This window comes from Mustela putorius, unplaced genomic scaffold, assembly GCF_011764305.1.
Source record: "Mustela putorius furo isolate JIRA1106 unplaced genomic scaffold, ASM1176430v1.1 tig00000450_pilon_pilon_pilon, whole genome shotgun sequence".
NCBI lineage: Eukaryota > Metazoa > Chordata > Mammalia > Carnivora > Mustelidae > Mustela > Mustela putorius.
The window spans coordinates 1,225,614-1,248,815 of record NW_025421385.1 but is presented as its reverse complement, the minus strand read 5'-3'; the positions used below and the strand labels follow the sequence as shown (position 1 = coordinate 1,248,815).

General features: G+C 56.0%; 1 protein-coding gene across 2 annotated transcripts in view; it reads left to right on the top strand.

Annotated features, from left to right (window-relative positions):
- Nucleotides 1-15,991, top strand: part of SMOC2 (SPARC related modular calcium binding 2) — a 138,299-nt gene extending 122,308 nt beyond the window's left edge. For both annotated transcript variants that reach the window (XM_045080005.1, XM_013044334.2), the window contains exons 10-13: nucleotides 6,291-6,390; nucleotides 8,123-8,370; nucleotides 11,773-11,810; nucleotides 14,530-15,991. In XM_045080005.1, the coding sequence (XP_044935940.1) occupies nucleotides 6,291-6,390; nucleotides 8,123-8,370; nucleotides 11,773-11,810; nucleotides 14,530-14,547 (404 nt within the window). In that variant the 3' untranslated portion in view covers nucleotides 14,548-15,991. The remainder of the gene's footprint in view (nucleotides 1-6,290; nucleotides 6,391-8,122; nucleotides 8,371-11,772; nucleotides 11,811-14,529) is intronic.
- The last annotated feature ends 7,211 nt before the right edge of the window (nucleotides 15,992-23,202 follow it).

The following is a 23,202-nucleotide window of genomic DNA, read 5'->3' as shown; positions in this document are numbered from 1 at the left end:
GCCGATGGGGGCGCCTGTCACCGCGAGGGCTCACGGGGGGCTCTGGCTCGAGGGCTGTGGTCTTTGTTCGAGGGGACGGCAGCGGGGTGCATCCTGGGACTACGATACACCATCCAGGAGGTGGCTGTGACCGCCTCCTCCCTCCCCGGGGCCTCCTGCGCAGCCACGAGGGGAGCGTGCACGCGGCCTGTTCTACCTCTGGTGCCGTTGTATTGGGAAAACAAAGTGCCTACAAAAGTTCTTAGAAACAGAACAGTAAAATCTAGTTACCCTCGGGGGAGAAGAGTTCGCCCTTCTGTGGCTGCCTCCCAAACGAAAATATTGGATTGTAAGAAACAGTTCTGCCTTAAACTGATGCACCCTGAGCACAAATAAACACCGGGACACCGAGTGGAAGCACCCCGTTCCAGAACGAAGCTGGTCCTGCTTCTGCACGCAGCCACAGTTCGTGGCCGTCTGCAGGCCAGCGGCAGAAATCTGCGGGGACACAATATACACCTGCAGTTTCAATATTGAGAAATGACTTGATGTGTAATTCAGAGAAACAGTGTTAAGTCTGAAAATGTGAAACCCGCAGCGAGGATCTGGTGTAAGTTATCCTTTCTGTAAGCCTCACCTCCTCACCATGTTTGCTTATCTGGTCGGGCTTCCAGAAGGTTCTCCGGCAGACCTGCAAGCTTCAAGCTGGACGGGCGGTGGGATCCCATTGACTGGTGCTGTCTGTGCTCTGTAAACGCCCGCCGAGCTCTCGGTCCCTCTGTCCGCACTGTCCTGCGTGGCCTGCCCGCTGGGACGGTGCCCCTCCAGGCCACCCCAGGGCTTTCAGACCACTGGAAGGGGCAGAGCGCTAGCGTCCCAACCTGGTGCAGTGGGGGTTCTGGGGGAAGCGGGCCCATCACTGAGGGGCAGGTCGCTGGACCCAGGGAGCAGAGTCCCCGAAGGTCTCCTCCGTCAGCCTTGGTGGGGCGTGGGGGAGCGTGTCTGCACCATCTTTCCTGGGACCAGGTGGTCGGGCTGACAGGTGCTGAGTGCACAGCCTGCGACCTCACTCATTGTCCAGACTCCGGAAGTCAGGGTGCAGAGGCACCCCTGTTCTCAGGCACCTTCTGTGCAAGGGTCTTCAGGGGTGTCAGTGCCTGATCTTCCTGCCGGTTAGATCCATGTCTGTGGCCCGGGAAACTGTAACGCCGCTGGGACTACGATACTCAAGTCACTCAGCCAGTTTCTGGAAGCGGGAGCTCCTGCTGGGGCACATCACCTTTTGCCTGTAAGACTCAGGGAGCGGAAGGGATTACTCAGCCCTTCTGGTGAGTGGACACTCTGCTCCGGGCCACTCCTTGTGTGCGCAGGGCCGGGACAGGCAGAGGGGTGCATCAGGCAGGGGCTGCTTTCCTGCGTTCCGCCGCTTGAGGTGGTGCTTTCCAAAGCCCTCCTGAAGCACAGTGTTTCCCGCGTCCGTGATACTGACCTGCGCAGCAATGACCCTTTTTCAAAGCGCAGTCATTTGCTCGAAGCCGGCAGCTGACTCGGTGGCGGTGGGCTTTGGGAAACAGGGCGTGCCGTGAGTCCGTGGGCCTCGCAAAAGGCTCACTGAGGACGTGTTCCTTGGGGGCGGGGACCCCACCCTCTGACTCCCTCACCTCGGCCCCTCACGGGTGCGCTCAGACCTGAGCTTGGACCGTCACTGCCTTCTGTGGCCGCAGGGTGGGGGCCTGCGTCCCCCCCCACCCCAGGTGGGCTTCAAGGGCGAACCCACGCCCCTGCTTGCCGAGGACGTTCTCTGTGCACTTGCTGTGCTGGGGCTGGGACCCCCCAGAGGGTTGTGGTCTCCCTGATTCCCCTCGAGCTGGTCCCCGGAGGCCCCCACGGCCCCATGCCGGGGTCCGTCTCGGGAAGCCCATCCCTGGGCCGCAGGGTCAGAGATCTTAAGTCAGGCTGTGTCCTCCTACAGATCCCCAGCTTCTTCCCGGGGCTCCCGGCAGCCCGCAAGTCTTAGGGGATCTGCTCTCGTCCTACTGCGCTCTGGGCCATGGCTCCTGCAGAGACCTGGGGGGCCGGCTGTGCGTGGGGACAGGCAGGGTTTGTCGTTAGCGCCGAGCCGGAATGTCAGGGCGTCTCTGCTCTTACGTCTTCTCCGTGTCTCGGGTGGTCTCACGTCAGCTGCACTGAGGCTCGGCCGCTCTAGACAGTTCCCGCTTCTCTATGCCGGACTCTGTGTTTTCAACAGCAAGAATCAAAGCAGCTTTATTTCTCGCTTTTATAAGCGTCCCCTGCATGCTCTCCCGGCTCGCACCACGCAAACCTACAGCCAAGCGGCCGAAGCTTTACAGATGCTGGAAGGAAGATCGGCTGGGGTCCTACCCCCACACCCACCACCCCACGAGCCCATTTGCCCTGAAACAGAGGACCCAGTCTGTCGGCCTGGCCCCCTTCCCGTTTCTGTGGCCGGGAGCCCATGTGGTCACCTGTTAGGCAGTGACAAGCCCGTGGGTTGGTGTTGGCTGACACGGGTCCAAAAATACGGTATATGGTTGTCTCCACATACTGCTTTCCCCTGATGGACGTCTGAGGACACCGCCGTCCCCTGCCCCTCGGCGGCCATCCCAGAGCGTCAGGTAACGGGAAGGAAGGTGACTCTGGCTTTGACTGAGAGAGCGGTTTTACATGTGATCGTGGAGAAGTCCCAAAGGTGCACTGATGTCGATTTGAAGGAAAAAAGATACCGTAATTTCTAGACAAAAAGCTTCTGTTTTTAAAAATAAGGACATTTTATAGAAAGCGAGGAACACATTTATCTTGAAAAACCACCGGTCAGATGATTGTAAGGGAACACAGTCTCCACCAGGCTCCGGAGAGCCCGCGGTGTGCAGGGTGAGCTGCTCAAGCCTGTCCGCAGCCTGGGTATGTGGCCACGGTGGAGACCAGGGTCGGTGACCGTGGACGCTCAAATGTCTGCACTGCAGCTCCAGACCAGGATTAGGACTCAAGTGCTTTTCCCGGATGTCTAATCGGTCACCAAGGGTGTTCCTTGGATTCTGCAGATTAGTGGGATCACAGCATCTTGAGGCTAAGCTGCTGGTTTGGTTTTGCCATGGGTTTTAACTAAACTGACGTAATAATGTCGCCTGCAGCTTTGGAGGCAGCGTGGTTTCCTCTGTCCCTGCACAGGTGTCTCTGGGCCCTGTGAGCGTCTGCCCGAGACAGCAGCCGGACACTCGCCGTCCCCAAGCTCCTGGGGGCCACCCACGCGTGGTGCCTCCGGTCCGAGGCTTCCGAGGGCCAGTCCGCACTGGGCTGGAGGGCACCGTGTGTGGACGGCAGACCTGCATGAACAGTGCTGCGTTCCCGCCGAGCCTGAGGCCTGTGTTTTAACAACATAAGCTGTGGGGGGCCGTGGAGCCGCCCTGGGGCAGCTGCGCAGGGAGAGGAGGAGACGAGTCGTGGCTGAGGGTCCTGACTGTTGTGGGGCGTCTGTCCTGTCGGCGCGTGGCCCCACGAGGCCCCAGGGCTCCAGGACACACGCAGATCTGCAGGCCCCCGAGAGGGCCTGTCTGCAGCCGGAGCAGCGGCCCGGGAGCGCAGAGACGGGGGATGAGGGAGAGGCGCGTGGCTGGGGGCGGCCCCTTCTGCCCCAGGCCCGTCACTGCTTCCATGCGGTTTTGAGGCTGCGCCCGCGCCACCATGATGTTTCCTTTCCTGTATTTCTGTCACTTCCATGTGGTAAAAACTCCCTCAAAGGGTTCTGAACTTTTTCCTTCTGATTTCTTCTAGCTTTACCTTTTCATTTGCCGTTTTGTCTCAGAAATAGCTTTGAGCTACAGGCCCTGTGCGGCAGGGACAAGCAGCACATTGTCACACAGGACTGGGCGGCAGGGGCTGAGGCCCGGCCCCGCCCCCGCTGCCTCCCCCCGCACCCCACTGGCCAACACTGCTGCTCCCGGAAACCCTGACCCTGCGGGGACTGTGGGACTGTGCCCCCCAAGCCCCACCTTCCTTCCTGATTCGACCACAGCCCCCACACCCTGCGTCCCTGGCACGGTCCTGTGAGCAGCAGGTGCGGGGGGGGGCTCCTGGAGTCCAGGGTAGATCACGACCCCGTGGTCCGCCCAGGTCAGGCCAGGACTCGGGATGCACGCTCCGTCCGTCTCCTGTGGCTGCTACCGTGGGCCCAGCTCCTCGGCTGGGGTCTCAGCAAGCATCTGTGCAGCTGGCACCGTGGCGTGGTCAGAACCCCGACGAGCGGACCCCTGTGCACCACAGCCCTGCACCGGAGCCGCCGGGCTGGGAGGGGCATGAGCCTCGAGGAAGGCCTCGCGGGGGAGGCGGCTCTGTCTTCCAGACAAACTCCGTTGTGGTTTATTTTCTTTATGTAAAAGGAAGTTCAGTGTCTTTGCATCTAAGAAGGAGGAGTGTCTTTCCGGGACCACAGCTCCTCTGAGTGGCAGAACACCGGCCTCGCCTGCGGGACATCGGAGTGAGGCAGGCTGTTTCGTGGAGCCGTAAGAAGGGTCTTCAGCAGGACTCAGCTAATAGTTCTTGGTTTAGAAGCAAATTCAGCTTTTTTGTCAACTTCTTGTGCATCGAAGGATTCTAACGTTTCCACACGCCCTGAGTCCCGTTTCCGGCCGGTCAAGGGCACGCAGTCACCCTGAGCAAAGGTCACGAGGTCATTTCCGGTTAGAGACCGCGTGCTGCTTCGCTCTGTTTGCGGGATGTGGTTAAATCAGCAGCAAGCACAGAGCTGGGTGTGTCCCCGCCGAGGTCATGCCCCCCACGCAGGCGCTCACGCCGGCTCTCTTAGAGCTGCTCCCGTGAGCGACATTCAACAGCCGGGGGTTTCCCAGACCCCCAGGGTCTTCCTCAGCCCCCGCCCAGCCCTCCACGGCTGTCTCGAGGCTAACAGGCTGTGGGGGTCCTGGGGACCAGGCCCTGCGGGCACCCGGGACAGGGATGGGGGCGGTCTGTCGTGCACCCCCCCGCCCATGCTCCTGGGCAGGGAGCCCGTCTGCCTGTCCTCTCCTTCCTAGAAGCCGCCAGTCCTGCTGGTCACAGAGTCGCTGCCCCAGCCCTCCAAGGAGGCTGGTGTCCTCTCCCAGCCGGAGTGCGGGCGGCGCAGGGGGTGCCCGGGTCCGGGTCAGGTGTGACTCGCCCGCAGCCTCCCAGGGGAAGAGCTACGTAGACCATGTTTTTTCTTGAAAAGTCGCGTCCTCCCAAGGGTGAGCGTTTCCCCCGGAGTAGAAGCTGCCTCTCTAGCTGTCACCCTGCTGTCCCTCCCTGGAGCGCTCACAGCTGTCCCTGGCTTGTGTACTTGATGAAGGGGGAACCAACCTAAATAGATTCCCGCCACCGGCCGCCGGCAAATGCTTGCACAGTCACGCCAGAAAGTCAAGCGCCAGCAGGACACAGACAAAAGCAGAGTGTAGGTGACCACAGAGCTGGCCGGTGTCCGAGTGACCATCCCCCGAAGCACAGCACCACCGTCCCGCGCAGGCCCTGTCCTCCCGCGGCCCGAGAAGACAGCCCTGCTGCCCTCCCTCCTCCTCCTCCTGAAGCGGGGGAGAGGGGCACTGCCCCAGCGGGGGCCCGTGTGGGGCCTGTGTGTGGGGGAGGGGCTGCCGGCACGGGGGGTCTGGCAGGTGAGGGGTGTTGGGGGGTGAGCCGCGTAAACAGGTGTTCTGAGTCGGGGCAGGTGTCTGGGCCCCGACCTCCCGCAGGGTGACCTCAGGACGCCTTTGATGCTGCCAAGCACGGGGACCTCGGCTGTGACCCGGACTGGTCACAGCGGACCCCTGGGGCGTCCCCGGGACGGGGGTGAACGCCCGCGAATGTCTTCGCCTCGTGCAGGGGTGTGATGAGCGTTAGAGCCTGTCATTTACGATAATCACGATCCAGAACAGGGGCCTGGGGGCTCTGCAGGTCGAGCATCTGACCCCTGGTTCTGGCTCAAGTCATGATCTCTCAGGCGGTGGGATCACGGTCCGTCGGGCTCTGCTCTCGGCGGGGGTCTGCTAGAGGGCTCCGTCCCCCTCGCTCAGCCCCGCTGCCCCTCACATGCCTACGCTCACTCACGCGCTCTCTCAAATAAATACATAAATCTTTTAAAAAATCGCACTCCAGGTCAACACGCGTGTGGCAGCGTGCGCAGTGACCTTCCACCTGCGCTCGATGGGCTGCGCCCGCACGGTTCCCAAATCTTCCCTGGTTTCTTTTGTTGTTGTTGCAGAGAAAGACTTTTACTCTGTGGGTTTTGTGAAATATGGGGGGAAAACACGTCTGTACTTTCTCTTTAGGTTGTCCTGGTGCCAAAAAGAATGAGTTCCTGACGAGCATTTTGGACGCGCTGTCCACCGACATGGTCCACGCGGTCTCCGACCCCTCCTCCTCCGGCAGGTAGGGCACGCTCGGCAGTGGAGCGGGAGCTGCGAGGAAGCCCCAGGTGCCGGAAAGCCGGATGCCGGTGTGGCCGTTAGGCACCGAGGCTGGTCAGCTTCTCCGGACCCGGCAGGGCTCTGGGAAGCGAGTCCTCTCCCAACACGTCCCCCCGCTCCGTGGGTCTGGAGGTGGTTGGTTTCCCTGGAATGCAGTTACACCGCCAAGGGCTGTGTCACCATGGGAAGAGCTGGAACCTGGGGTTCCCAGCGGTCCCCTCAGGCGGTGGCAGGCAGGGCAGGAACAGAAGGCGGGGACCCTCACTCTGCTGGCGTCAAGCCTTGGAGCTGCATTTTCCAGTAATCGAGTAGATTTTAATACTTGGAATTGAAGTGTCTGATTTCAAGTTTTCAACATGCTATGTATTTATGGTAGAAAAACCCATATAACGTACAACTTACCATCCTGGGATTCACAGGCGTGGCTCAGAGGGTGAGTCCTGAAACTTGGGCCGGTTCTCTCTGAAAGCGCCCAGGTGTTCTGCAGGTGTGGGTCTGGGGTTTTGAGTCGAGCTCCTGTAGGGTCCCCGAAGTCTTCTGTCCTGCAGCTCCCTGCACTGGACCCCCTGAGGATTAGTGAGCCCATCCCTCTCTTCTAAAAGGCTTTTTCTGAGGAAGAATCTTCCTATTTCCTTCGCACACTGGCCTTCCTCCCCACTCCTGCCTGCAGAGCCTGGACCGTCCTGGCTCTTCTGATGATCTGAAGTGTCCTGGTCTCCTCAGCCCAAGGCTCTCTCTGCCTCTCTTCTTAAGAGTAAGACTCAAGAAGAGGGAAAAGGCCATGCTAACAGAAAATGTCACAATCAAGCAGTAAATTAAGCTTAATAAAGCAAAAAATAAAATAAAATAAAATAAAATAAAGAAATAAAAAGGCCTACCTCTCCAGCTGACACACTCTGGGAAAGCTTGCTCTAATCTGAGGAGCTGGGCTTGAGGACAGTCAGTGAGAAGCTCCTCCGAAGGCTGGAGGTACTCGGTGGCCTTCGAATGCCTGATACCTGCGCGGTTTTCACAGTCGGGGGAACACGAGCTCCTCGGGGCGGGGAGAGCCTAGACACAGATGCCAGCGGAGAGAGGGCCCGCAGGTGTCCACACGCGTTCTTCTCCATCGTCCGCTGGGTGAGGAGGCACGTTTTAACATCTGGGACATTTTCCAAGATTGGACTCAAAGCAGAGCTTCTAGGAGAGATTTTAGTTATTTATATCTTAAAATACCAAACTTTTTTTCAATCCAAGGGAAAGAGTCTAGATGTATTTTTATTTGCTTCTTCCAGCCGCTCTGTAGGATCGGACAGAATGCCAGTGACTCCCACTTAGAGGAGTCAGGAACCTCGGGGTCCGAGGGTTTGCGGGGGGCCGCGGCGAGGCCGGCTGACCCTCCCACTCCGAGGAGCGTGGAACCCAGGGCAGGGAGGCTTCGGGCCTTAGAGACTCGGTCAACACCAAGTGTGTAATAAGCACACGGAGTTCATTGTGCCATTTATAATTTTGAAACCAACTTAAAATGTTCTTGCTAAATTCCTTTCTTTAAATTATTTTTAAAAATTGCTCCGTGGATGGCGAACCCACACAGGGTTAGGCGCCAGCACCGTAGCAGTGACGTGCGGGGCCGCCTTCTGGGAGCGTCGGAGCGCGCCCTGTGCCTCCGGCGACGGTCAAGGGCAGGTGTCTGACGACCTCGCGTGCTCTTCCAGGCTTTCCGAGCCCGACCCCAGCCACACGCTGGAGGAGCGAGTGGTCCACTGGTACTTCAAGCTACTGGACAAAAACTCCAGCGGGGACATCGGCAAGAAGGAGATGAAGCCCTTCAAGAGGTTCCTTCGGAAAAAGTCAAAACCCAAAAAATGTGTGAAGAAGTTTGTCGAGTATTGCGACGTGAACAACGACAAATCCATCTCCGTGCAGGAGCTGATGGGCTGTCTGGGGGTGACAAAAGCAGAAGGTAAAGCAAACCCAGAGAGACCCCCAGAGAGACCCCAGTAAACCCAGAGAGACCCCCAGAGAGACCCTTCCTCATTGTTCTTCACCCTGCGGAGCGTCGGGTCCAGACGCCCGCTCCACCAGCTTCCTAGACAGTGTCGCTTGTCCCTTAGGTCGGGGGTGCCGCTTCCCTGTAGGTCATTGTCCGTAGACGGAATCATAGACCATCAGGAACCTGGCCCATGTGGCGGGTCCCCTTCTCTCTGACTTGTCCCCGTGTCCCTAGTTTCTGTTATGATGGTCACCCAGCTTCATCCACCGCGGTGGTTCCCAGCTGGATCTGTGACATGTACCTTGCCCAAGTCTCTAGAAGTTCATCTTAGACGATTCAGGCTTTATTGGGAAGAGTCGTGTGCAGGATCTCGGAGACCACTCGCACTCAATGGCGCCCTGGAAGTCGGCCAGCGGGGCTCCCCCTGCGGGGTGCGGGTGGAGAATGGAGGCTGGGCTCACGGTCTCCCAGGTCCCAGAAAGCAGCCAGGCATACTGTGGGAGGTGACGATCCCTGCACGTGTGGCCCTGGGACCAGGGAGGCAGGGCCAGGCTCAGGCTGAGGAGCTCGTTGGAGGTCTCTGAGAGACTGATGTCTGAGCACAGCCCTCAGGATGTTGGGAGGGAGACCAGGTGGGTGTCGTGGCCAGTACTGGGGACACTGTCCTGCCTCGGGCCCCTCGGGCACCTAAGAAGCCAGCCGTTTCACTCCTCTTGGCTGGAGAAAGCTGTGGTCCACCAGACCCTGGTCGTATGATGTCCCAGAGAACAACCTGCTGTGCGTGAACCCCTACTGCCCTAAGGGTGGGGGGCTTACTGTCTGGTCCCTGCTCTGGGGTGAGGAGAGTCGGGGCTCGTGGCCTGGTGAGGAGCCCCACCGGGGGCTGTGCATGGGCTCTGGATGGACGGCTTTGCTCCGGAGTGAGTGTTTCTCTGTGTAGGGACTGGTTTGCCCTGATAGGGGCCATTCCCCGTGGTCAGCAAGGCCCCAGCTGGGGAAGCATGGGAAGTACAAGCATGACTGCCGCAGCTCCTGGATCGAACCGGCCCCGGGACCGGATTCACCGGGACCATCCCGGTCCCTTCCTGACAACCTGATTTCCTCCGTGCCCGGCCGGGCGCCGGCATGACTAGGGGACGCCCAGCTCCTGACCATGATGGTGGCATTCGGCTCCGTCCGCGCGGCCCCGCTGAGGCGCAGAGCAGAGGCTGGGGTGGGGTCACCGCGTGGGTTCGGATCCCACAGGGAAGAGCATGTGGCTGCGGGGCAGCTGGGCCGACGGGGGAGGCCGCTGCCCATTCCCCAGGGTGACGCTGCCTCCCTGCTCAGGGGTCCCCGCAGGCAGTAGGCGGGGAGCACTGGGGCCATGTCCTTCCTGATGGGGAAGGCCCTCGCTGGGGAAGTGCGGCGTTGCACAGGGTGGGGGGCAGGGAGGCAGCTGCTCCGGGCGGTGGGGCTGGTCTGCTGCTGGCCATGTCCTGAGAGTGGTCCCAGGGGTCTCTGTGCACCGGGCAGGCATGGGGGAGGGAGAGAGTGTGTCTCCTGCGCCCGGGGAAGACGGCAGGGAGTGATGGAGCTCAGTGGGTCTCCCCTGACGCTGTCCTCTTCACTAGAAACATCCGTGGCTTGCGCTCCTCAGGCCAACAAACGTACTGAGTGTTACAGTCGTATTAGGAACCAAGGAGATGGCTGATGAACCCCCTCCTTCCCCCGAAAAGCCAGCTAAAATTTGGTGAAAGTGGCAATTTGGTCAAAAATAAGCATTGGGGATTTGAATTCGTAACAAGTTGATTTTGCAACTCTTACTTTCCTGGAGGAACTTCTCTGTTTTCCTACTGTTATTTTCATTTTCAATTTTGATTCGTTCCTTCGTCCTGCCCTGTGTACTTTGAAATTGCTTTTGAAAAGCCAGAAAAACCTCAAGATTCAGGAGAGGGTTAGTCCGGGCGCTCCCAGTGTGCAAACGGTTACCAGTGTCTTTGTTTCCTTCATCTTTACTCACTACTTAGCAATGCATGTTTTACTCTAAAAAAATCAGAAACTAAATAAAAAACAGATACCATGTGACTTTTTTCTTAGACACAATCAGACCCGAGTCTGTCTTCCTCTGAACTGTCTCTGTTCCCTACACACATCCATGCTTGTGTTAAAATATTTCACTACAAGACAAAGGGTCATCACCCATGAACTTCCTAATCACACTTAATTTACAAGATGATACAAGATTTTGCATCTAAAATATTACAACTAAGATACATTATTGAAAAACTGGATCTGAATGTTTGCTATTACAAAAAAAATAAAAGCAGAAAAAAAATAATTGAAATTATTGAGAAATGATAAAACCAAGAGAGGGAGTATTTAAAAAAAAAATCATTGAACATTACATCATTCCCGCATGAATCTCCAAAATGACCATTACACAGAAACTCAGCAATTAAGAAATACTCATTTTTGACCAAATTATCTCTTTCAACTGGACTGTCATGCTAGCTGCGTCCCTTCTGGGCATGCTGGGGACGGACGGTTGCTGCCCGGGGGCGCGGGGTCCGCGGGAGCCGTCGGTGTCCCTTGTCACCAGTGGCGCACACACTCCCGACCGTCCCTGAGCGCCAGTCCACAAAGGGGGCTGCAAAACGCTTCCTCCTTCCCTCTGGTAGTTTTGTAATCTTACTGACGTGGCCTTGCTCCGCGTGGCCCTGCGGTGATGGGGGTGGCACCTCTGCGGGCAGGGAGGGCAGGAGGAGCCCGAGGAGATGAAGGAAGAATGTGGGGGGGAGGGTCATCCTAGCAGCCAGGGAGCAAGGCAGGTGCCGAGGAGCTGGACCCGGGGGCGCCCGCAGGACGTGGGTCTGAGCCTCCCGTCTTCCCTCTGCCACAGGCCACGTGGTGAGGCCACGGGTCAAACACCACGCCTCTCCCGCCTCCCCCTCCCCCTTCCATTTCCCTCAAGGATTTGGAAAAATTATGTTGAGCCAGACGTGTTAGTTTCTCATGATTTAAATAAAAAAGCCCCAGAGATGTCAGAGAACCCGCGTGGCCCCTGCCCAGGGCCTCCTGTCCCGAGGGGGAGCTCAGCGCGGTAAGACTGGCCTCTGGTGAGGTGACGGTCCTTTGCAAGTTTTGGAAAAATGAAACGTTCTTCTACAGTTGGACGAGAGCATTGGTGTCGTTGGAGAAGCGTGGACACGGCGCCTTCCGTGGCTGCCGCTGGCGGTCGTGCTGCCCCGCACGTGTATGTTCTCCTGCCCGGGAGGTCGGCAGCGGACGGCGTTTCCCTGAAGGGATGCTGGTCCTTTCCTCAGAAACTGGTTGAAACGCTCATCAGCGGAAGCCTGGCTGGTAACCGTGTTTTCTTCTGTTTCCCCGCAGCCCCTAGAGCCAACGCGGAAGGCGCCGCCAACAGACAGGTGAGTATCCCAGCGGCGCTCGGCACGGGGAGTTTGCCGGCCTAACTGTGGCGAGCCCGGCTCGGGAGCCCGCCGATGCGGAGGGCCAACTGCCTCTCAGCGAAGAGCCATCCGGCAGGCACGTCAGACCCACGTCCGCGAGGGCCAGAAAGAGCCTCGCAAAATTCCACCAGAATCAGCAACTTGAAGATGTCGTGGGTTTTTTTTTTTTTTTTACTGTTAGAAATTTCACTTATTTTGTTGTTTTTACAAAAAAGTTCAAGTCCTTTTGTTTTGTGGAAACATTTAAAAAAAAGAAAAACAATTATTCAGGGATTTAGATTTACCATTTATTTTTTATAATTTGTTATGGAGATTCCGTGGAGACCCTCTGCCCTCTGGCCATCCAGGGGATCCTTCCCTCCTGGGCATCTTGATGACACAAACCTGCTCCAGAAGGCAATTCCTGCGCCCGCCCCGTGTGCCCGCAGACCAGGTTCTGGGTTCGGACCCCCGGAGCCCTGTGTGGGCAGTTACGGTAGCTGATGGGGCTCCCAGGCCGCGGCGTCCGGAGTCGGGAGTGTTGTCCGGAGGATAAACAGGAGGGCCCGTGCTTCTCCCTCCCTCGAAGCCAAGACCCTCCCACCTCAGGGCCACTTGCCAGTTTGTAGTTGATCTGGTCCTTCCCGCTGCTTGACGTCGGGGCAGCAGGTGCCAGGGCGCCCGGTGTCTGTTGCAGGTGTGAGTGGAGACCTCCGCACGCACCTTGGGTGTAATTTAAAACCATTTCATTAGGAAAGTCGTGTGATAGGGTTTTCTTTGCTTAGCAAGTGTTTACAGTTTGAACTTCTTAAAACCTACCACAGATCACTTACACGTTAGGACAGGGCGGGTCGGAAAGCGCTACCCCGGCTGAGGCGCCCGCAGGTCCTTGTCATTCGCGGTGGTGACAACTGCCACGTGGGCTCTCGGCCCAGAGTAAACTCTCTCGGGACACGAGCCTCCATCTTCGGCTGTCTCCCAGAAGACGGAGTGGGAGCACCTTCTCCAGCTCTCGTTGCAGTGCCCGGTGGACGGACGGACTTCCCAGCCGCTACTGTGAACTGTCCCCCCGGACCAGGTCCCGTGCGGAAGCCGGCCGTGGCTTGCTTGGGATAAAACAGTGGAAGGCCGTGGATATTTCTTTCTTCCCTTTTTTTTAATGCCCACCTCGTGGCCATTTAGTCCACCGTGAGTGTTGACGTAGTGTTCGAGGGCTCACCTGATGCGTCTGACACGCGGTGCCCGTCATGTCACGGGCCCTCCTTTGTACGTGGATGTTTCTTTGAGGAGAAAACATAGTACCAAGCACCGAAATAGTCACTGTATGAATAACCAGACGAGAAACGTTGAAGCAGGGGGAGCCAGGAGGCCCCCGGAGCTGGTATGATTCGGAGAGCGAGCTGTCTTTCTCGAGATCTCTCCTTCCTCGCAGGACTCAGACGGGACCAGGGCAGGGCTCCACGCCAACCTGGACATGGGCCGTGGGCTAGACGTCAGCCCGTCTCCTCCAACAGTTCTTTTTTTTTTCTTTAAATTTTTAAGATTTTATTTATTAATTTGACCCAGAGAGAGAGGAGAGAGAGTGTGAACTGGAGGGAGAGCCGCCCCCACCCCCACACCGGCCGGGGCCCCCGCGGGACCCCCTCGCAGGACCCTGGGATCACGGCCTGAGCTGAAGGCCGACGCGTGACCCACGGAGCCCCCCCGGCGGCCCCTCCCACACTCATCGGGAAGTGGGGCGCGGCAGCCGGCGGACCTTCACCCACGACAATCAGAGCAGACGTCCCTTCAGCTCGGTCCAGAGGGTCCGCCCCTTCTCTTCCGACTCCTCCTGGCGTCTCTCCCCGGGGAGCGGAGCCGGCCCAGAGGCCTCCTGAGTGTTCAGTTGTACGAAACAATGAAGCAGAAGCAAGGGTCGGTTTCTATCAGTAGGTACTGGTGCACTTGGAGAAGTAGATGTGGGAGATTGTAGATCGCTTTTCCTCGCCATTCCAAATCACTGTTAATCGGCAGTCAGGGCGCGGAGCTCCCGTACCCCGCAGCAGACCTCTGAGGTGCGCGTCTTCTGAGAGGAGGCCTCGAAAATGGAACGGACGAAAAGAAAAATTAAGAATCAATGACGCCTTTACAAACTTGAAGCATAAATTAGATTATTACGATTATTTTGTTTCCTTTTTTTTTTCTTAATTTTATTTATTCATTTGAGAGAGAGTGTGTGAGAGGGAGAGGTCAGAGGGAGAAGCAGACTCCCCGCCAAGCAGGGATCCCGATGCGGGACTGGAACCCAGGACTCCGGGATGATGACCCGAGCCGACGGCAGTTGCTTAACCCACTGAGCCACCCAGGCGTCCCTATTAAGATTATTTTGTATGACAAATCCAAAGGGACAGGAGACTGCACAGAACATTTCATGTACTGAATCTATTGAAAATATTTAAAGTAAATGCTAATTTTCTCCACCGGTGTGAGAGAGGGGGAAGTGTGGGAGGTTCATGTTTGTTCATGTTTGTGTTTCTATTAATCCTGATGCCCCAAATGACCAAACCGGCGCTCTTTCTTTTTGCATCTTTTAAAAAATATTGCTTTTGCTCTGTTGACGACAGGTCGGATCATGTCACCCCTAGAAGGCAAGCCTCGCTCTTCACAGACACGGCATGGGACCGTCCTAACGATGTCTCTGTTTCTGTCTGTCTTTCAGCCGAGGAAGCAAGGGTAGCGGCTCACCAGCCAAGGCCGTCCGGGACCTGTGGGAGACTCCCTCACCAAAAGGCAATTAAAAAACAAAACAAAACCAAAAACACATAGTATTTGCACTTTGTACTTTAACTGTAAATTCACTTTGTAGAAATGAGATATTTAAACAGACTGCTTTAATCTGTGAAACGGAAGAGCTGGCTTCAGAAAACTAATCACATACAATGTATGTGTCCTCTCTTGACCTTGGAAATCTGTACTTGGCGGAGATGTGTTTGGAATGGCTTTCAGCTTGATTTCTTTATCCTACACATGTCGACACGGTAGAAGTCTTGGCCTCAGGCACCACGGTCCCAACCCCGTGCCTTTCTCCCCGCCGGGGCTACCCTCCCAGCGACCCCGTGGTCGCTTCCTTTGAGACCCGCAGTGCCGCAGGAAGCTTCCTTAGAAGTGTGCGACGCGCTGCTGTCCCCACGCTGCGGCCAACACGGGCATGGCCTTGTTTGTTTCTTGGGATTTTGTGTTTGTTTTCTCTTGCTGTCCAGAGATCTTATTCCCCCACGAGTCCCGCAACCACTAAGCCATGTTTCCTGGGAGGAAAGGCTTTTTCCCACCTATCTTGATGAGCTGCTTTTCCTTTCCAAGCTTCTGTTGGAGCTTTGCCTTGGGCTCGGGTTAATCACGCCCTAAAGTACTCGAGAATAACACCCCCCACCCCGCGCTGTCCAGACCAGACGCTGTGTAAACAGGCCCGCGGTCAGAGGACTGGACTGAGTCCTTGCCTGGCCGCCCTGGGCTCATCTGTCCCGCTGCCTCTCCTACACGGGACCATGACCCGTCCTACCCTGCTCCACTCTGGGGCCTCCTGCAGGGTCAGATGATCACCTGAACAAAGTCAGAGTATCTTCCATAGGGAGGGCTCCTCCTGCAAAAGCTGGGGGCCGGACGCTGGTCTTGGCCGCCGAGGAAGAGCGCCTGCGGGTCCCGGGCTCCCTTCTCTCCCGGTGGCCTCAGGAATTCCACGAGCGCCACTTGTGAGAGCAGGGTCAGGAGCCGAAGGTCCACACCGTGACGGCGGGACTGGCCTGCAGGCACCACCAGCCGCCCCTAGCAAGCGGCCCCGGCGCGACAGAGCCATTGGGAGGACGGTCCGAGGCTGTGCGGGCCAAATTGTGATGCTATTTTAGCTCCAACTTTTGGTCGGAAAAATAACCTCCGTGGCCCCAAATTCCACAACACGCGTCATATAAAATGATCTCGGCATGAAGCTATTTTCTGAGGCTTCTTACTTATTTAAGCGGTAAAAAAGTAAAACCCGAAACTTTGGAGTCACAAAACCAGCTTAAGTGTGTGTCATCGTTGTTCAAGGAACAGTTACGACCCCAAATTTATTGGATAATCCTTTACATTTCTGAACTTTGAATTTAATCAGTTTTCTTAGATTCAAATAAAATATGCTATGAAAACTCTGTGTACTGTTTTTCCAGCGAAACACAGCCCGTCATTGCTTACTCTTCTGTGACAAGGACCAGCGGCCACAGCTGGGGCTGGGGCGGCCGAGTCCTGGCTCTGACCTCCGGGGTGTGACAGGGACAAGCTGCTCAGACTTTCTGTGCTTTTGTCTCCTGCTCCCTGACACAGGGAGGGTGGTGGCCCGTGCCTCCGGGGGAGACGCTGTGAGCGGGTTTGTGCGGTGCTAAGGGCCCAGCACAGAGGGTACAGGTCGGACCCTGTCGTGGGAGGCGGTCGCTCATTCACCGAGTACGGACTCAGAGCGGCCGAACGCACCTCTCGCTGCCAGATGTGATGGCGAGGACGGGAGAAACAGAGAAGCTTCTTGCTCAGAGCTGAGGCCACTCACTCAGCCGCACAGTCCACAGCCTGAAGGCCGTGCACCGTTCCTTTCTCTGCAGGCCCAGTGCCCCCTCCCAGGCGAGGCTCTCCCGGTTCTATTTCCTTCAGAATTCCCTCCTCCCTCCTGGAAAGTCTGTCCTCTCTCTCTGCTCAGAGAAGGGTGATCTTGTTCAAATTCAACCTCAGCAAGTCCGTTGTGCAGGAAACCCACACTGGGAACGGAGCTACGGGAACACAGCCCTCAGGAGATGCCGTGGGTGGGGTGGGGCTGGACGGGGCTGTGGAGCAGCAGGGGGAGCATACGGGGCTCTGCGAGCTGAAAGAGCTCCGATGACGGCAGGTGCGCAGGACAGTCGAGGGGGCCTGGAGGGCGGTGAGCGGAGGAGCGTGGGCTGCAGCACGGGGTTCTCACGGCAGAGCACGAGGTTCACATCTAGAGCAGAAATCTCTTTCCTTTATGTACTGAGTGTGGCTGCTTTTAGTGATCGATGCCTCCCTCCCCAATTCTGCTCATGTTTAAAAATGGTCTCCTGCATCCTTGTCAAAAACTTCCAAGTTAGAGATTTTTCAGAAGTGCCCTGACCAACTCACAGACCGTGCCTGTGAGCGTTACACCTGGAATTTTCAAAAGATATCAAGGTGGAAGACATCAGCTTTTTTTTTTTTTAATCAATGTGCAAAAGTGACTGCCGTAATCATAAACTGCCAAGAGGACAGAGACGTCATGCAGTCACCAGAGCTGCCCCAGAAAGGAAGAATGCATGTGGCACTAAGGGAGTGATGGTGGTGATGGTGATGATGATGGTAATGGTGGTGATGGTGATGATGATGACGGTGATGGTGATGGTGGTGATGATGGTGATGGTGATGGTGATGATGGTGGTGATGGTGATGGTGGTGATGGTGGTGATGACGGTGATGACGGTGATGATGGTGATGATGGTGATGGTGATGGTGATGATGATGGTGATGGTGGTGATGATGGTGATGGTGATGATGGTGGTGATGACGGTGATGATGGTAATGGTGATGATGGTGATGGTGATGATGATGGTGATGGTGGTGATGATGGTGATGGTGATGATGGTGGTGATGACGGTGATGATGGTGATGGTGATGGTGATGGTGATGGTGATGGTGATGATGTGGTGATGGTAATGGTGGTGTTAATTGTAATGATGGTGGTTTTCTCCCTAATCACACAATACCACATAGCCCATAATTGTGAAAAGCATTTTGACTCATTAGATATTTAGCTGTTTTTGTTATTTCTTCGCTCTAAAGAGTTATTTTAACCATCTTTTACTGATATGCTGTGAGCAAACCACCATAAAGCTCATAGCTTGGAACAGTGCTTGTTTAGTCTCATTCACACTTCTTGTGTTGGCCAAGGTTGCTTGACCCTCCTCCACGTGTCACACCAGATGCAGACCTGCCCCTTTCCCTCACCCTCTGTGGACTTTTCGGCCACCAGGGGCATGTTCTCCCATGGCTGTGCATGAATCACAATAAGCCCAACCGCACAAAGGCGTTCAAGCCTTAGTTTATGACCTGTCTGCCCATATCTACTCGTCAGAGCCCGTCACATGCTCAAAGCGAGTCACAAGCCAGGGAGAGGTGTGCTGCCCACCAGGTACTGAGCCCTACTTGTGGTCAGGACAACCCGCTGCCTGGACCGCGGTCGAGCACACAGTGTCCTCTCTACCTCCCGTTAGAAAGGCTCCACGTCCAGCAGTGCAGCTGGACAGGTTCAGTGTTAGTGCATAGCCTCTGAGAGCAAGAGCACCGACCTTGCTGGCCGACAGCACCATCTGCCTCACCGTGTGCCCGCAGTGTGCCCTGTTTGGCATAAAACAGGCATTCAATGCCTAATTTGGCATTAGGAACTCAAACTCAGGAGTCAGGACTTCATATGACACAGTTGGGACTCTTCCCCTCAGAAAAGAGTCAAGGACAAGGGAACCCTGAATCCAAAACCCCAAGCCCCACACATTGGGTTAAACCTGGCAGGTCGTTCCTACAGAAGGAATCTCCCTCAGGATGGAAATACTGGAATTTTAGTGTGAGGAATTGACTTCATTGTACGAAACGAATAGAAAGCCAGGGCACAGTGGGTAGGAGCCACTTTCCTCCCATTGAGAGCAAATGGATGGACTCCCCATGGGCCGGACTGCTGCAGTCACCCCTCGGGGTGGCTCTGTCACCCTACAGTGTGGCTGGCTCCAGCGTGTGGTCCCCGGGCTCGGCGGGGGGCAAAGGGTACAGGCCAAGGCTTGTGCCCGCTGAATGTGGCACGACTGATGCCTCTCAGTGTCCCTGAGCCCACCCGGTAGACTTCCCATAAGTGTCCCTCCACGGACAACTGTCCCCGCATCCCTGGTGTCAGACTTGGAGTCAGGCGTTTGCCACCAGGGAGGACACTGTGGTTCTGTTGGAAGAGCCAAGGCAAAGGTATCCCTGGAGGGCAGCTGTACTCCCCACAGCCACCATCTGCTATTTAATGGTCCGCCCCTAATAATTTTTACTCCATTTATATATTTTATGTGAAATAAATACCTTCTCTTTGGCCTATTTTCTGTGGCTGTCTAGAGGTTAAGTACTGATAAAGCTGACAACTTAATTCAATTCACATGTGTTTCCTAGCAGAAAGGTTTTATGCATCTTGTTATTAATTTTTTAACTTCAGAACAAATATTTTGTTTCCTTGAATTAAAGTGGAAATTATGCTCAGTGAATATATTGGTTTTTTGTGGAAAAAGATGGAATTTTTATATTCCCTACTGGCCTGCCATTTTAATCAGCTTTTCAATTAACCGTGGCTACTGGAGTTAAGAGGAAAGGTGCCTTTTTATTGCTTCTAAGGGTCTGGTAAGTGTGCCTTGGGGTAAGGGTCTGAAGGTTATAGTTTAAAGCTCCATATTCATGATTCTCTGAGTATTATAATAGAAGAGCTCAGTTTTATTACGTAAAATATGGCGAGCCTTTTACTTTCTCATTGAAGAAAATGATCTTTCTAATTTGGCTAATAACTTTATTAACTGAGGCTTGTTCTGATAAAAGAAACGTATTTCTAAAAAGTACAATAAAATAAATAATTTAAATATGTTTTAAGATGGGGTTGGGTTTGGTTGGATAGGTGATGTTTCTTTCAACGTTGGGAGAAATCGCACAGTGGGATTCAGAGCCCGTACACCGTGATGACGCTGTGGGGTGTGTAGAGTTGCTGGGTCACTGTATCGTTCGCCTAGAGGAATACGGACCTGCGTGTTATTATACTGGAATAAAAACTTTAAAAGGAAACAGGATTTCTGGCTGCTGGTCCCGCTTCGATGCAAGCAGGGAGGTGGACGCTGGAATGGCTTCGGCACCAACAGAGTGCCCCCTGCGTCCCATCAGAACAGTCTCTGCACCCAGAAGCTTCCGGACGTTCCGACTCCGTGGAGGAGGAAGGCATCCTCCTTCTCCAGCTGGAGGAAGGGGCGTAAAGTGGAAGCTGCTCGTGCCCGTTGCCATCGTCAGGGCTGCACCGGAAGGCGGCTCTTCTGGAAGCCTGGCTCTCGCACCAGCTCCTACGGACACGCCCGAGACACCGCAGCCCAGTGTGGGAGCCCTCCCGAGCTCGCCGCGGGTGTTCTGGGAGGTCGTCTGAGCAGAGCCGGTCCTCAAAGCCCCCCTCGAAGCACCCGCGGGTCCCATGAAAGAGGAATGCAGAACTGCCATGTGGGTGATGAAGACGGGCCGGGGTCCCAGAAGCTTCTTCAGTGATACGTGAGAGGCTGTCCACGCCGTCCCCAGCTGCGGCATTCGCTGGGGTTATTTTTGAGTTTTCCAAGTATATTTGCCTGGAAAAGAGGTTTATGGAGTGAAACACGTAGAAATAAATTGTATCCCGTCGCTGATTACCATTATCAGGATATATTCCGGAGAAAGGAGAATGGTAGTAACAGAAGGTCGGGAGCAGGGCGACGACGCGGCTCCGCCGGCCGCTGAAGGGCCCGCCCAGCCGGAGGGGTGCGGCGGCTTCCTGCCGCGGGTCACCCCCGCCGGTCACCCCACACGGTCCCGGTCGCGTCCCTGCGGTGCCACTCCCGCCTCGCGACGGCGCTCCACGTCTGTCACTCGCGTCCGTTCTTCTCTCGCCACATGTTGAACAACCTCACCTTTTCTCATTTCCAGAAGTTGTTGTTTCTGGTTTTTTTCTTCAGGTTGCTGGGGCTCCCCGGTCATTCACTGGAGACCCGTGCGGGCCACTGAGAATCCTTTACGTGTCCGATTGGCTGAGAACCCGCCCGCCCGTGATTTCCTCCTTTAACTCCCAGAATCTGCACGCTAAGTGTGTCTGTACAGGATTCATTTCTAGGGGCGCCTGGGGCACAGGGGGTTAAGCCTCTGCCTTCAGCTCAGGTCATGATCCCGGGGTCCTTGGTTCGAGCCCCGCACCAGGCTCTGTGCTCAGCGGGGCGTCTGCTTCTCCCTCTGCCCCTCCCCTGCTTGTGTGGTCTCTTGTGCTCACTCTCTCTCATTCTCTCTCTCTTTCAAATAAATAAACAAAATCTTTTTTTAAAAAAGTATATGCTTTGAAAACCATGCCCCAATTTTAGCAAAGACCTATTATGTCACTGAATTAGGTCACGATTAGGTCACCATTTCAAAAAGTTAGATTTTCCAAAGAATTGTCTGTATTTCTGTGCTCACATCCAGTAAATATCTCCTACATAATTAAATCCATGTATTTTCTTCCCAAAAAAGTTTATTTTCATTATCTTCAGATGTTTCTTCTTCCTTAACAACAACTTTTTCTTTTGGTTTTTGTATTTTTTACATGCTTCCCCTGACATGGAAAGGCGTTTGATGAATTTGCAGCGGACATGCTATTTTTCATGTCCTTTCGTCTTTCATGCTGGAAAACAAATGCAGGAGAACTTATCTCTTCGTTAAATGCCAAACACACCCACGTTCTGCAGAACCGGCTTCCTAGGAGACCGGGGCCCAGGCCTGCGTCCCATCGTGCTGATGAAATGCACATTGAGTATTGAGTATTAAAAGCAAAACCATTCATGTAAATAAAACTTGGAAAGGAGGAGCTCTTAACAATCCCAGATGGCTACCTTCAGGGTGCAGAAAAGCCCCATAGATTAATATCCCCTGGCACTGAGCCCAAAGTATTCTTACTTGATTATAAATTGGATGCATTTTCAATCCATTAAAGACAGATGCACACATGCCGTTGGGGGTGGGACCCCAGTCACACACACTCTGGGCCCCTTTTCTGGGTAGCACGCGCAGGGCTTACCGCCGGCATTCCCGGGAGTGCACCAAGAACACTGGGTGTACTCCTGGCCTGTCTTTCTCTTCTGCAGCCACAGAATTTCCTCCCTGGAAACTTCTCGTACAGCAACGTGGCACAGCTCACGTTTGCTGAAACCTAATGGACGATCGATTCCATTTCCAAAGAGAAGGTAGAGGTTGTAGAAGTTGTGCGAGATCCTTCCCGCGGGTGGCGAGGGCGGTGAGTGACCCTGCGGAATGCTCTGGTGGCCTGTGAGCTTAGGCAGTAGTTAGGGTCTCTGGACTTATTTTCCCCGGGACAGTGAGGACACTGATGTCCTTCCCACGGATTACAGAGAAGCAGATCCCAGTGGGAAGGTCAGGGCTGTCCCAGCGGCTCACGGCCTCCACGCCCGCTTCCCTCCTCTCAGCCGGACCCCTGAGGACCCCACCTCCGGTTCCCTGCCGTCTCCCCCAGGGGAATCCTGTCGTCCTGGGCTCTCACTGCCCTTGGCCGTGTTGGCGCCTGGCCCACCGTTCCGCTGCACCCAGTGCCGCGCCCCTGGTCATCTCTGCGGTGAACCCTTCCTCCTCCCCAGCGACCCTCCTCCCCGAGACACGGTGGAGATGGCTCCCGCCCACACCCGAGATCCAGGCCCCCTCGGCCCGCGGTGCCCGGAAATGCCCGCAGCCTCCTGGACACACCCCACCCTCAGCCAAGCGCGACCTTGACCCTCCGCCCTCCGTGGCTGTGCCTTAGAATCGCCTTTTGCAAATGTCCTCAGCTCAACGGCGGCGTTCTGCTTGGTCAGGCCACGCCGCGGCACCGAGTGACCCCGCGTCAAGGTCCTCCGCTCCGACAGCCACGCGGTAGAGCGCGGTTGGGGAAAAACGACAAAATGATGCCAGTTCTTGTCGCCGTTGGATGACGCTGGGCTGCTCTGTCTTAACTTTGTCTCTCGTTTACGCCAGGACGACGCCCGTCTTCCTCGGGTCCCAGGAGCTCCCTTCACTTCCCGTCGCCTTCCCCGGCTCCCAGCCCACCCCCACCGCCCCCCCCCCGCACAACTTCAGCCGGTCCCGTCTCACCGCAGGGCTGCGGCTCGGTCTCCCCTTCCCCATCACCCAGACCTCTGAGACCGGGTCCTTCCCTCCTTCCCCGCGGGTCCGCGGACAGGATGTGCCTTGTCCTCTGGCGGAGATGCCCTGTCGGTACGTCCCTCCCCCACTGACCCCGCCGACTCTGAGCGCCCCTCCCCCTGGACCAGTGTCTTCCCTGCACCTGTGCTGCGTCCTCTCCTCCGCGGATCCTGGTGACCCCTTCACCTGCACCAAGAGTTCAGCCAGGGCTTCCGCATATGGATTTTGGGGGGACACAGCCTGTCCGTGACAGGCTCTCCCTTTGGACCACTTGGACGTAAACACATCACGACGTGATGTTCTAAGGAAACGTGGGAGGGGCCGGCGAGAGGACGTGGGTATGGTCGGTGTTCGCCCCCCGCAGCGCTGATGGGCATTAGGGGCAGGTGGGGGGTTGGAGAGGGGCCAGACAACA